General features: G+C 40.9%; 1 protein-coding gene across 1 annotated transcript in view; it reads left to right on the top strand.

Moving 5' to 3' along the window:
• LOC101021942 (protein phosphatase 1E) overlaps positions 1-14381 on the top strand; it is a 228908-nt gene that overhangs the window by 197855 nt on the left and 16672 nt on the right. The window contains exon 3 of the mRNA XM_021928247.2: positions 9934-10133. Within this exon, the coding sequence (XP_021783939.1) occupies positions 9934-10133 (200 nt within the window). The remainder of the gene's footprint in view (positions 1-9933; positions 10134-14381) is intronic.

Raw genomic sequence — 14381 nt, 5'->3', positions numbered from 1 at the left:
GTGAGCTGAGATCGTGTCGCTGCACTCTAGCCTGGGAGAAAGAGAAAAAAAAAACAAAACACCTTCACTTTGTATCAAGTTAAAAGATACAAAAATCCAAGAAATCAGTTGTAACACAACTTCTCACTAATTATATTAAATTTTATATCTACCAATAAACAGAACTCTTTATGATAGATATGCAAATGTGATTTAATTGCATAGATCATTGTACCTTTTTTTCCAGATAAATTATGAGGCTCTATTTCTTTTTTCTTTTTTTTTTTGAGATGGAGTCTCCTCTGGCCAGCCCAGGCTGGAGTGCAGTGGCGGATCTCAGCTCACTGCAAGCTCCCGCCTCCCGGGTTCCGCATGTTCTCCTGCCTCAACCTCGAGTAGCTGGGACTACAGGCGCCATACCTCGCCAGGCTAGTTTTTGTATTTTTTAGTAGGGAGTAAGGGTTTCACCGTGTTAGCCAGGATGGTCTCGATCTCCTGACCTCGTGATCCACCCGTCTCGGCCTCCCAAAGATGCTGGGATTACAGGCGAGCCACAGCGCCCGGCTGAGGCTCTGGCTAGCCAAAGTCATGTTTATTAATGTCTTAGGCTTATACATATTTGATGGGATCAAAGAAATATTTTTATAAGGGGTAAGAGAAATTACTACTCAAAATTGTTAAGAAAGTTTAATATTTCAGATTTGTTCTATTTAAGCATTTGCTATTTTAAACATGGTATATATGGACCAGCATATATTAATGAATCTGAGTAGCGTAGTTCAAGAGAATGTAGAGGCAGATATAAAAGTAAACATGTCTGTTCTTCCTTTATCTCTGTAGATTGTGACAGAGACTCCAGGAAGGAATCCACTCTTCTTGTTTTTACTGACAGTAACTGATTCACCTAGAATTAAAATTGTTCCAGAGTCAAGTTGGATAGAATTTTTTGCTATAAAGTATTGGTCTTTCCTCTGCTACTGATGCATAGAGGCAAAAGCCTTATGATGAAAAGGAATAGATTAAATTCTGCTTCACTCCAGCCAGGGTAACAGCTGATTCAGCTCCAGCTCAGAACAATGACATTAATGACTGATGAGTAATTTACAGCTGTGAGGGGTGAGACTGCTATAGGACAATTTTCACTTTTCGCATCCCTTTTTTACTTTATTTTCCATTTCAAGCAGCAATTATTTATATACTGATGTCTTACACTACTCCCTGCAGAAGGAGAATACTTAATCTAGAAAGATTGGGTGTTGTCCTACATGCCCACTTTGGAAAAATTTTTTGATCCCTGTAAGATAGAAAAGTGAAATGAAGCATTTTCTTTTGGTGGACATAATTGGTTATTCTGATTTTTTATTTTTTCCAAGAGATTACCTAGTACTGTCTCCATCGCGATGCTGTGATTCAGACTGATCTACTATTGTTCTAAACTATTTGCAAATCCTGTATTTGTTGCTTAATCACTCCAGAATTGAACTGCACCACAGAGAATCTCTATGGGGCATATTGTGTTTATCAAACATCAGAAGGAAATGAGCATACTGAATAAGGCCTGCTGTCACTGGCTTAAAGTCCTCACTGAGATGCCTTTTTGTCTCTCCTCTTGGTTGTTTCCAAAAACAGACTTAAAAATCCTTAAAGTTCTTTCATGTTTTCATTATCCCTGACAGAATGTTTGCTAAGTGACCTTGGATATCTCACTTAGTACACATTTAGTTTGTGTAAATACACCTTTTGTCCAGACAACCTAAAAACCAATTTGAGGGCCAGGTAGGGTGGCTCGTACCTGTAATGCCAGTGATTTGGGAAGCCAAGGCAAAGAGGATCACTTGAAGACCAGGAGTTTGAGACCAGCCTGGGCAATATAGTGAGGCACTATTTCTACAAAAATTTAAAATTAGCTGGGCATGGTGGCATGCACCGTAATCCCAACCACTTGGGAGGCTGAGTAGAGAGGAAATCACTTGACCCAGGAGTTCAAGGTTACAGTGAGCTTCCATGTACTACAACCCGGTCAACAGAGTGAGACCCTGTCTCAAACAATGACAACAAGAACCAAAACCAATTTGAAATATCACAGTGTAAAAATTATTTTATTTATTTATTTATTTATTTATTTTTTTGAGAGGTCTCCCTCTGTGCAGGCTGGAGGGCGTGGTATGATCACTTGGCTTCGCTGAAGCCTCTACCTTCCAGGCTTAAGTGATCCTACAGCACCTCAGCCTCATGAGTAGCTGGGACTACAGGCATGCACACCACACTCAGCTAATGTTTGTATTTTTTGTAGGAGCAGAGATGCCATGCATGTTGCCCAGGCTGGTCTTGAACTCCTGGGCTCAAGTGATCCTCCTGCCCAGCCTCCTAAAGTGCTGGGTTTACAGTGGTGACCACTGGCCCAGCCACTATAAGAGGTAAAACAAGAAGGGAAAATGATCACTAATACAGAGGGAGTAAAGAATAATAAAAGTTTTGTAAATAAATTTGAGAAAACCTGGATGTTTTCTAGAAAAAAAAAAAAAAATTAACAAAAGGTTACCTAAGAAGAAAGAGATTAGAGAGAAAGTTATCAAGGAATTAATCCCACAAAGACCATGGAGTGACTCTACAAGTAGAATTGAACATTTTCAAATGATCAAAGGCGGATAATTCCAATGGTTTTATTTTTATTGTATAGTTATTTATTATTTTTTGAGACAGAGTCTTGCTCTTCCTTCAGAATCTTCACTCCCAAAGTGCTGGGATTACAGGCATGAACCACTGTGCCCAGTCCCAATCCTTTTTAAAATGAATGCTCAATTGCACAGGAAAGAAAGGAGAAAATTGCATAATATAACACTGATACAGAACCCACCCAAGACTAAAAAGGAAATGAGAGACCAGTCTTAGTTGTCAACATAAAAAATCTTAAGTAGGCTGGGTGTGGTGGCTATGCCTGTAATCCCAGCACTTTGGGAGGAGGAGGAGGCAAGGCAGGTGGATCACCACCTGAGGTCGAGTTCAGAGACCAGACTGCCCAACATAGGTAAAGAGCATACTCTACTAAAAATACAAAATTGAACCCAGGAGTGGTGGCGTGCACCTGCAGTGTACTTGGGAGGCGAGCTTGGGAGAATTGCTTGAACCTAGAAGGTGGAGGTTGGGTGAGGCGAGGGTGTGCCATGCCAGCCTGGGCAGCGAGAGAGTGAGACTCCATCTCAAAAAAAAAAAAAAAAAAAAAAGGAGGCTGAGTGTGTGGCTCACACCTGTAATCCCAGCACTTTGGGAGGCCATTGTGGAAGTGGATCACAAGATCAGGAGGTCCGAGACCATCCTGGCCTAACGGTGAAACCCCCTCTCTACTTAAAAATACAAAAATTAGCCAGGCGTGGTGGCCGATGCCTGTAGTCCCAGCTACTTGGGAGGCTGGCCCGAGAGGAAGAATGGCGTGAACCAGGTGAGGAGCTTGCAGCAAGCTGAGATTGAGCCACACTCCAGCCTGAGTGACAGAGCAAAGTGTCTCAAAAATAAAAATAAAAAAGGCCTTGACCTCCCAAGTGCTGGGATTACAGGCATGAGCCACTTTCATGGCATAAAAAAACTTAAGTAAAAAATATTTGTATGTGAGTATATGGCAGTTAGTCATTCACTGAATATTTTATTGAGGGTCTACTATATATGCTACTATATATGAATAATACTGGGACAACAGTGAGCAAAACTTCAAGAACAAAATATTGGAAGTCTATAGCACAACTTATATATTAATAGGGAAAATAAAAAATAAGCAGTAATCTCTAAAGATGCAAAGAAACATTTGATAAAATTTAATATCATTCCTAATTTTAAAATATTCTTTATAAAGTAGGCCCTAGATGGATATATCTTGGGCCGTCAAGTTTATGCTTAATGTGTATTCTGGAATTTGTCAGTTGTACATGATTACAAACACAGCTTCCAGTTGTCTTTAGCAAAACAAAATGTATTGACTACCTTCAGGATACAAGGGATACACAGGCAGATTCAAGGCTTCAAATGATCTCAACAGAACCTGGCATTTCTCCAACTCTCAGCTGTACTCTTTCATTTTGATTTTGTCTTCGGGTTCCTTGAGGTGGCAGTATGACTTGCTGGGAATCAGGTCTTCATCTGTCCAAACTCAGAAGTTGAGCAGGAGAAAACAAGAGTAGATTTTCTCAGTTGTTCTTACAGAAACCACAAGTTGCTCTAGTGGTCCAACTTGGATGGTTCCCATTCCTGAACTATCACTGTGGCCAAGGATGGGATTCTCTAACTGGCTAAGCCAGATCACAGGGGTTCAGAGTAAAGAAGGAAATGTTATTGGAAGAAAAGAGCAATGTTTGGTAGTTTTAAATAACAATTAAAGCCTCACGCCTGTAATCCCAGCACTTTGGGGGCTGAGTGGAAGGCGGATCCGCGAGGTCAGGAGATTGAGACCATCCTGGCACCTGGTGAAACCCGTCTCACTAAAAATACAAAATTAGCTGGGCGTGGTGGGGTGCCTGTAGTCCCCAGCTACTCGAGGAAGAGCTGAGGCAGGAGAATAGTGTGAACCGGGGAGGCCGGAGGAGCTTGCAGTGAGCCGAGATAAGCGCCACTGCACACTCCAGCCCCAGCCCCTGAAGACTGAAGCGAGACTCTGTCTCAAAAAAGAAATGCAAAGTTCTGGCGGGACATGGCTCATGCCTGTAATCCCAGCACTGGGAGGCCCAGGAGGGTGGATCTCACTTGAGGTCAGAGAGCTCAAGACCAGTCCTGGCCAACATGGTGAAATTCCATCTCTGTAAAATACAAAAATTGGCTGGTATGAAAGAAAAATAATTATAATAAAGCAAGTCTGATTCAAGTATGAAATAAATAAGCGGGAATAAAATTGATTAAGAAATATGAAGGACTTATATTAAAACTCTATTGAGCAACATAAAGGTTAACTTTTTAAAACAATACAATTTTTTCCTGGAATAGACTTAATATGAAAATAGTATATATTTTTTCCAAATCTTTAAATTTAATGTGATCCCAAATACAATAGCAACAGGTTTTTCTGACCCAAACTTGTCAAAATGTTTAGAAAGTTCACCTGGAAAAATAAACACAAAACCAAGTGACATCCTTTAAAATTAAGAGTAATAGATAGGAAAACTAGACCTCCTGATATTAAAAATTTTAAAGTTATGGTAACAAAGAGAATAGTAGCATTATAGAAATAGATGCTACGAGATGAGTGACAGAACACAATCCAAGAAGTATATAAATGTTTAACTCATTTTAATGGTTATTCAATTTATGTGACAGTTTGCATATTTATTTTTCAACAAGCATCTAATGTATACCCTGCTGTCTGCTAGGTACTGTATATGGCTTGTCTAGGGCAGTAAGACAGTGTATCTGCAGTCTAATTTGGAGATGAAGAACATGGACTTTTGAGTCAAGATAAGCCTAGTTGAGAATGATGTTACCTATTTGTAGAAATGTTCTAGAAGGCATGGAATGTACTTGAATGCTCAATAAATGTTATTTATTGTGCAAAAGTGGTTAAGAGCTTTAATAGACAAGCGTGAACAAAGTATAATGGGGACACAGGGGAAGAACGGCTGGGAGTGGTATGGACAGATCTAGTGATTTTACCAAATGTTAAGAGGAAACTGATATTACTTCCTCCTAATCAGTTTAATCTGTCTATACCAGCTCTGTCCAATAGACAGTGCAATGATGGAAATGTTCCCTGCCTGTGTTTGCCTATGTATAGCCCTTGTAGTTATCAAGTAATTGAAATAGAGAGCTAATGTGACGAAAAACTGAATTTTAAATTTTATTTAATTTTAACTTACTTTTTAAGAGATGGGGTCTTGCTATGTTGGCCAGGCGGGTGCAGTGGCTATTCACAGGAGCTATCATGTCATCCCTATAGCTCAGCTCCTGGGCTCAAGCAATTCTCCCACCTCAGCCTCCCAGGTAGCTGGGCTGTTGGCACATTGGGACACTGCCCTGCTGATTAATTTAAATAACCATGGCTGGGCGTGGTGGCTCACCTGTCCCAGCACTTTGGGAGGCCAAGGCAGATAGATCACCTGAGTCAGGATTTTGAGACCAGCCTGACTAACATGGGAAGCCATCTCTACTAAAAATGTCGTGGCTGGGCTGTAATGCCAGCTGACTTTGGGAGAGCTGAGGCTGGAGAACTGCTTGAACTTGGGAGTTGCGGTGAGCTGAGATCATGCCATTGCACTCCAGCCTGGGCAACAAGAGTGAAACTCCATCTCAAAAAAAAAAAATGTAAATAACATGTAGTTAGTAGGTACTGTACTTGACAATGCAGATCTATATAAGAGTAATATACAAGCCAAAAGAATGATATAATAGTTTATAATATTGTTATCTGGGAACTATCCTGATAGTTAGTATGTTGTTTCACCCTACCCCATTCTCCCTCAAAGTTTCTAATTCCTTGATTGTTTTGTAATCCTCTGTTAATAGCTATATGTCAGATGAGTTGTAATGTCCATCTCAGGGTCTGCATCTATAGGGGCTATACTGCTGCAGAGACCAGATGAGTTTGCAGTCATACAAGCAAGTAATTGCTGGCTGGAAGAAATAGTCTCTGGCAAGCTAGTGCTTAAATAAAACTTGTAGTTGCTTAAAACAATCAAATATTGGATTGTCTATTGACCTCAATTTCCTTCTTGTATATATACCTCCACAGGCTGTCTTTTGCTCTTTATCTTTTTTTTTTTCTCTTTTAAAAATTCACCCTTGGTTTTCAGTTATATAAAATGCTTGCTAACAGTAGGGACAGGCATGGTAGCTCATGCCTGTAATCCCAGCACTTTGGGAGGCCAAGGTGGGAGGATCACTTGAGACAGAGTTTGAGATGAGCCTGAGCAATATTGTAAGACCCCCATCTTAACAAAAAAAAGTTTGTTTGTTTTAAATTAGCCAGGCATGGTGGCATGTACCTGTGATCCAGCTACTTGAGGCTGGAAGCAGAAGGGGAAAGGTTGCCCAGTCCCAGAGATTTGAGGCTGCAGTGAGCTGTGAGGTTACATCACCCACTCCAGCCTAGGCAACAGAGAGAGACCCTCTTATTTAAAAAAAAAAAAAAAAAAAAAAAAAAAGGCTGGGCGTGGTGGCTCAAGCCTGTAATCCCTACACTTTGGGAGCCCGAGGCGGATCTGAGGAGTCAGGAGATGAGACCATCTGGCCTAACATGGTGAAACCCCGTCTCTACTAAAAATACAAACTAGCCAGGTGGTGAGGTGGCTGAGCCTGTAGTCCCAGCTACTTGGGAGGCTGAGGCAGGAGAATGGCATAAGCCAGGGCCCGGACTGCAGTGAGCTGAGATCTGGCCACTGCACTCCAGCCTAGGCGTCATGAACTCAGATCTCAAAAAAGGCCGGGCATGGTGACTCATGTAATCCCAGCACTTTGGGAGGCTGAGGTGGTTGGATCACCTGAGATCAGGAGTTCAAGACTAGCCTGGCCAATATGGTGAAACCCCATCTCTACTAAAAATACAACAAAATTAGCTGAGTGTGGTGGCGGGCGCCTGTAATCCCAGTTACTTGGGAGGCTGAGGCAGGAGAATAAACGAACCTGAGAGGCTGAGGAGGTTGCAGGGAGCTGAGAATGTGCCATTACACTCCAGCCCTAGGTGACAAAAGAGTGAAACTCTGTCTCAAAAAAAAAAAAAAAAAAAATTGGCCAGGCGCAGTGGCTCACACCTGTAATCCTAGCACTTTGGGAGGCTGAGGCGGGTGGATCACGAGGTCAGGAGTTCAAGGCCAGCCAGTTGGAGACCATCCTAGCCAACATGGTGAAAACCTGTCTCTACTGAAAATGCAAAATATTAGCCGGAGGCGTGGTGGCTGACGCCTGTAGTCCCAGCTACTTGGGAGGCTGAGGCAGGAGAATGCGTGAACCCGGGAGGCAGAGCTTACAGTGAGCCAAGATCCGCCACTGCACTCCAGCCTGGGTGATGGAGGGAGACTCCGTCCAAAAAAAAAAAAATTAAAAAATTAGCCAGGCGTGTTGGTGGGGGCCTGTAATCCCAGCTACTCAAGAGGCTGAGGCAGGAGAATAGCTTGAGCCCAGGAAGTGGAGATTGCAGTGAGCCGAGATTGCGCCACTGCTCTCTAGCCTGGACCACAGAGCAAGACTCTGTCTCAGAAAAAATAAAAAATAAAAATAAAAGAGACAAAACCACAAGACAGGATTTACTACCCTGTGCTATGTTAATGAGGAAAAAAAGGACAAAAACTTGAGGTCAGCTTTTTTAATACAGTCATTTAAAAAATAATTTTGAATAAGAAAAGAGGTAAATGTAGTCACAGATTAAGGCAAAGACAGTACTGAGAATCAAATTGGTAGTCCAGGTCCCAGGCTGTTCTAGAACAGATAGTCTCTCTCTTCTTTGGGATTTGTATTCTAGATTGGAGGAGGCATGTGTAGCCATTGCCATCTGGCACTTATTTTCTCAGGCTGTCAAGCTGTATCTGATTTAGTTCAGTAAAAAGAAAATTTAAGTTCGATTTTTTTTTTTTTTTTTCACCTGAGATGTAAGAGGAACTTCTAAAATACTGGCCTGAGAAAACCTAATCTCTCTTTGGTTATTTCCGTAGCTCAACTTAAGTGGAGGACAACTTGAGTGGAGGGTTCAATGATAGGAAATACAATCTCTTCAGTATCATTCAGTGTTGCTTAAAAGGCTTACACATCTGTCCATCTACTGAGGGTACATGTCTACCTCAGAAGTCAGCTTGCCAATTCTACCCAATAGGTGAAGCGGTAAACACAGGTGAAGCGGTAGGCTTAGGGTCAAGAGACCTGTTAGTATTGCTCCTCTGGCTGCTCTCTGTCTTTTTCTATCTAGGATCACACGCATAGACAGAGTTTAAGTACATTTTCCTTAGAGTCGTATAAAAGTTTTAGCTCATTTGCTAACCTATTGGCTAAACTATTTAAACTATGGCCTAAAACTTTAATAAACAAATATATCAAACGGAAAAAACAGGCCGGGTGTGGTGGCTCATGCCTGTAATCCCAGCACTTTGGGAGGCCAAGGCGGGTGGATCACCTGAGATCAGGAGTTCAAGACCAGCCTGGCCAACATGGTGAAACCCCGACTCTACTAAAAATACAAAAAATTAGCCGGGCGTGATGGCAGGCACCTGTAATCCCAGCTACTTGGGAGGCTGAGGCAGGAGAATAGCTTGAACCTGGGAGGCGGAGGTTGCAGTGAGCTGAGAGAGAGCGCCATTGCACTCCATCCTGGGCAACAAGAGCAAGACTCTGTCTCAATAATAATAATAATAATAATAGTAATAATTTAAAAAATATATATATATATACACACAATTCAGTTACAAATGATCATTTATAGGAGAAAAAGGAATTGGATGTAAAGGAAGAAGTCAGGGAGAAAGAGGACAAAGACAAATGGTAAGCAACATACACCCTTCTTATTTCTGTATTTAGTGGGCTGTTTTCATAGGCCTTCCATATTCCAATAAACACGGTATTTATCCAGCTAATTGGACTATGGAAGTAGTGTTAATCACTGCTTATTTTTCTAAGCATAGGAGGCTTGGCTCTCCTGGTGATAACCATAGCAAACAACCAAAAAGGAACCGGTGCTGGGAACTAGGGAGCAGTGTGGTGAGAACACTTCTCCAGCTGGAAGAAATCAAGCCAGGAATAGGTCCAGCCCTGGCCAAAGGTTTTCTCCTCATGACATAAGAATATTTAGTGGCAGCTGCAGGCTGATGATTTTCTACTAGATAGATTATGATTTTCTCTCTTCAGAAGCAGCATTTCATTTTTCTTGAGAAGCATGAATTTCTTCTATTAAGGAGGAACTTGACTAAGGTGACCTACTTCTGTCTTTACCAAGCAGAGAAGTGAAAAGCAGTTTTACAAGGCTCTTCATTGGGGGTTTCTGTGTTTCTTTCACAGAGATTGAGACAGTGAAATTGGCCCGTTCTGTCTTCAGCAAACTACACGAGATTTGCTGCAGCTGGGTGAAAGACTTCCCCCTCCGCAGGAGACCCCAGCTTTATTATGAGACATCAATCCATGCCATCAAAAACATGCGCAGGAAAATGGAGGACAAACATGTCTGCATTCCTGACTTTAATATGCTCTTCAACCTAGAGGTAAAGGGCACTTCCGGAGAGTCAGTGAGATTTTAAAGACAAAACAAACACCTTCATGGTCCTGTTAGAAAAGGAAAACTTCTGATATATTTCTAATTGTATCTTTGGTAGATTAGAGTAGCGCTAAATGCAAAGTGGCACAAATTTGCAACAGAAAAGGAACTATTTTATGTTCTTTTGAATAGGTAATGCATTCACATGGTTCAAAACTGGGAAAATAAAAATGTCTCTCTTATCCTTGCCTCCCAGGTACTCAGTTCCCTTCCATGGAGGCAAGGTAGTCTTTTGTGTCACTTTCCAGAGCTATTCTATAAACATATAAGCAAAAAAGAAAACGATTAGGCTGGGTGCGGTAGCTCACGCCTATAATCCTAGCACTTTGGAAGGCTGATGCAGGAGGATTGCTTGAGACCAGGAGTTTGAGACCAGCCTGGGTGACAGACATAGTGAGACTGTCTCTTAAAAAAAAAAAAAAAAAAGAAAGAAAAGAAAAAACAATTTTAAAAAACGACATCTCAATGAAGCTGTTTTGTAAAAAACCAAACCAAAAAACCCAAACTATTTCTATAGTATAATCAAATGGTGTATTAAGTTCTCACATTACTATGTTGCTAAAGCAACACAAACACAAAAGGAAGATTTAAGACTGATGCAGTTTATTTCATGTGATTTTCTTTTTAAAATCTTGGTCTCTGAGATAGGAAAGTAGCTGAAATTATATTTCATGAATCTCTGTATCTGACAAATTGGATCCATATGAGCCTTGGCAGCTTAATAACTATTTTCTTGTTATCTTTTTCTTTTTCTATTAAATGTATTATGTTAATGCAAACAGAAGTAGGTTTGTTTCCTTTGCCTGTCACTTGCCTCTTTTCTTCACTCAGTCCATAACTTAAAAATTACAATGTAGTAATTTATACAAAGCACAATATTTCCTCTATTTAGCAGCTAAATTTAAATTTTAGCTTACTGTCAAGGTCTAATCAGCAATGATGGCAGGTTGGTAATTGGTGCTTATGTTATAAAGATAGATCAACTGATGTCTTTGTTTCTAGTAACATGGCCATGCAAATGTAACCCAGAAGGATTGTGTGATAAACAATCCTTATATCACTATACCTATTTGAAGATTATACTCATATTTAAGGGCATTATTGTTGTTTGTTGACTTGATTGGTTTCTATTTTGCCTCCTAATTTCAAAATTAACCCAGAGGACTTAACTCAGAAAGGAGCACCTTGCTATAGTGAAACAGATTGTGGGAGCAATACGGCAACACATATTTAGAACCTAATAAATTTTCACTCTTTGATCTGGTCATTTCACTTTTAATTCTTTATTATGAGAAAACAAATACAGAAAAGTCTTAGGCATATGTTTTGTTTGACATAAATGTTTTTACAACATTGTTTATAACAAATTGAAAATTATCTAAATCATGAAAGGGAATAACTATGATATGCTCATATAAGATGCATATTTTAAGCCATTTATAACAATGTCTTTAAGTAAATCTTTGTGAGATGAGGAAATGCCGATAATAAAAATGACAGGCCAGGCGCGGTGGCTCACGCCTGTAATCCCAGCACTTTGGGAGGCCGAGGTGGGTGGAGCACGAGGTCAGGAGATCAAGACCATCCTGGCTAACACGGTGAAACCCCATCTCTACTGAAAATACAAAAAATTAGCCGGGTGTGGTGGTGGGCACCTGTAGTCCCAGCTACTTGGGAAGCTGAGGCAGGAGAATGGTGTGAACCTGTGAGGTGGAGCTTGCAGCGAGCCGAGATCGTACCACTGCACTCCAGCCTGGGTGACAGAGCGAGACCCCGTCTCAAAATATAAAATATAAAATTAAAAAAAAAAAAAGACAAAAAGTAGGCTATAAAATATCATGCACATTCTGATCCTAATTTCATTTATATATATATGTATGTATATATATAGAGATAGAGAAGACTGGTTATCTGTGTATAGTGGAATTATTGGTGATTTTCCTTTGTTATTAGTCTGAATTGTCATACATTATTGTAATAGGAAAAAACATCAGTGAATGTTTTTTGTTTTTTTAAAAAGAAGCTATACATTTTTTATTTTTTAAAGAAATCCATTTGGCTTCCTTTTGTTTCTTCTGGTGCTATTTCGAATTATTTAAAAATGAGTACTGCTTTAGTAGAGATAGAAATACTACCTGTCAGGATTATTTCTTTTTTTTTTTTTTTTTTTGAGACAGAGTCTCGTTTGCTCTGTCACCAGGCTGGAGTGAAGTGGCGCGATCTCGGCTCACTGCAACCTCCGCCTCCCAGGTTCAAGAGATTCTCCTGCCTCCCGAGTAGCTGGGAGTACAGGCGTGTGCCACCACACCCAGCTAATTTTTGTATTTTTAGTAGAGAAGGGGTTTCACTATGTTGGCCAGGATGGTCTTGATCTCTTAACCTTGTGATCCGCCCGCCTCGGCCTCCCAAAGTGCTGGAATTACAGGTGTGAGCCACCACGCCCAGCCAGTATTATTTCTAGAGAGTTGTTTAATCCTTTCTTAATGGCACTAAAGTTGCTAAATGAACTAATTGTAATGTGTGTGTTAGAGAAAGGTTTCATAATATTTTGGTTACTATTCTATGGACATTTATATTTGATACTTTTGTGAATGTAATATACCCTTTTAAAAGTAACTTTTTCAGCCGGCCGGGCACAGTGGCTCTTGCCTGTAATCCCAGCTACTTGGGAGGCTGAGGCGGGATGATCTTTTGAGCCCAGGAATTCGAAGTTACAATGATCTGTGATCATGCCACTCTACCCTAGCCTGGGTGACAAAGTGAGACCCTGATTCTAAAAATAAATAAATAAAAATAACTTTTTCAAAGTACAGATATACTTGTTATTTTAGTAGCCCTTCCAAATCCCCATGAGACAGCAACTCATCCCTGCCTAACAGATGAGAAAACTACATGATTCGCTTAAGAATCAATGACATGGCCGGGCGCGGTGGCTCAAGCCTGTAATCCCAGCACTTTGGGAGGCCGAGACGGGCGGATCACGAGGTCGAGAGATCGAGACCATCCTGGCTAACACGGTGAAACCCCGTCTCTACTAAAAAAAATACAAAAAACTAGCCGCGCGAGGTGGCGGGCGCCTGTAGTCCCAGCTACCCAGGAGGCTGAGGCAGGAGAATGGCGTAAACCCGGGAGGCGGAGCTTGCAGTGAGCTGAGATCCGGCCACTGCGCTCCAGCCTGGACCACGACAGAGCAAGACTCCGTCTCAAAAAAAAAAAAAAAAAGAATCAATGACAGGCCTGGACTCTTCTAAGGCTCTTAGAGCCTAGGAAAAAGAAGTCAAAAGACTTGCAAATGAAAATTATTACTGTTTGCCTGAAGGGAGCTCAGGACTCAGTGTGAGTTCAGTGCATCGCAGATCTTATAAGTGAGACAGATCTGAGATTTAAACACTTGAGCAGATGATAAAGCAGCAAACTGCTTAATTGTTGATGTGGAATCTTATGATTAGGCTTCTTTTGTCAAGACAAAGCACAGAGTTGGAAGATCCTCCTCTGGCAGTTGCCTTTGCAAGGAAATGTGAAACTAAAATCTTAGACCATGGGGTGAGGCAAAGTGGTCAGCCACACAGGGCATTTGAGCATCTGATGTGGTTCAAGTTTGGTAAACTAGTTTAGAGATGCTATGCTATTTATGGTGAGAATGCAGTGTGACTGGGAATGATTTATGAGGAAGGTATTATGGTTTAGAAGTATGTTTATGCTTTCATATCTTTATATATTTTAAACTTGAATTTAATTGGCCTTGTGTTGGAAGACCAGATATTTTCTATTGTTCTCAGGTTCTAATTTTGCTATTCAAGTACTTTCATTTTGAAAAAAATCACTCAATCTGGAGCTGCTTTTGTTCAGTTTCTTCTCACACCCTACCTATTCCCCCTCCCCCAACTTGTAACAGCAATTTTGAAGCAAATGTACGTGGGTGGTTTCCATGGTACAAGACAACAACTTTCACGGAGAGAGGGCACTTCAGCTTGAACTAATTGGGCATGACGTGTTCCAGTGTTCTGGTGTGTAAACACAGATGCCCTAATATTGTAGGTATTTCAGCAGTTGATCAGGCATGTTAGAGAAGGAAAACATTTAGTCTCATTATTCCAAATGACAAATGCAGTGGAGGAGAAAGGATGGGCAACAATGATGCCAGGAGATTGGTTCATTTGAATCATGCTGTACCCAACTCCCTTAACTGTTCTGT

This window comes from Papio anubis, chromosome 17 (genome assembly GCF_008728515.1).
Source record: "Papio anubis isolate 15944 chromosome 17, Panubis1.0, whole genome shotgun sequence".
NCBI lineage: Eukaryota > Metazoa > Chordata > Mammalia > Primates > Cercopithecidae > Papio > Papio anubis.
The sequence above is the reverse complement of the archived record's forward strand: the minus strand, read 5'-3'. Positions and strand labels throughout refer to the sequence as shown.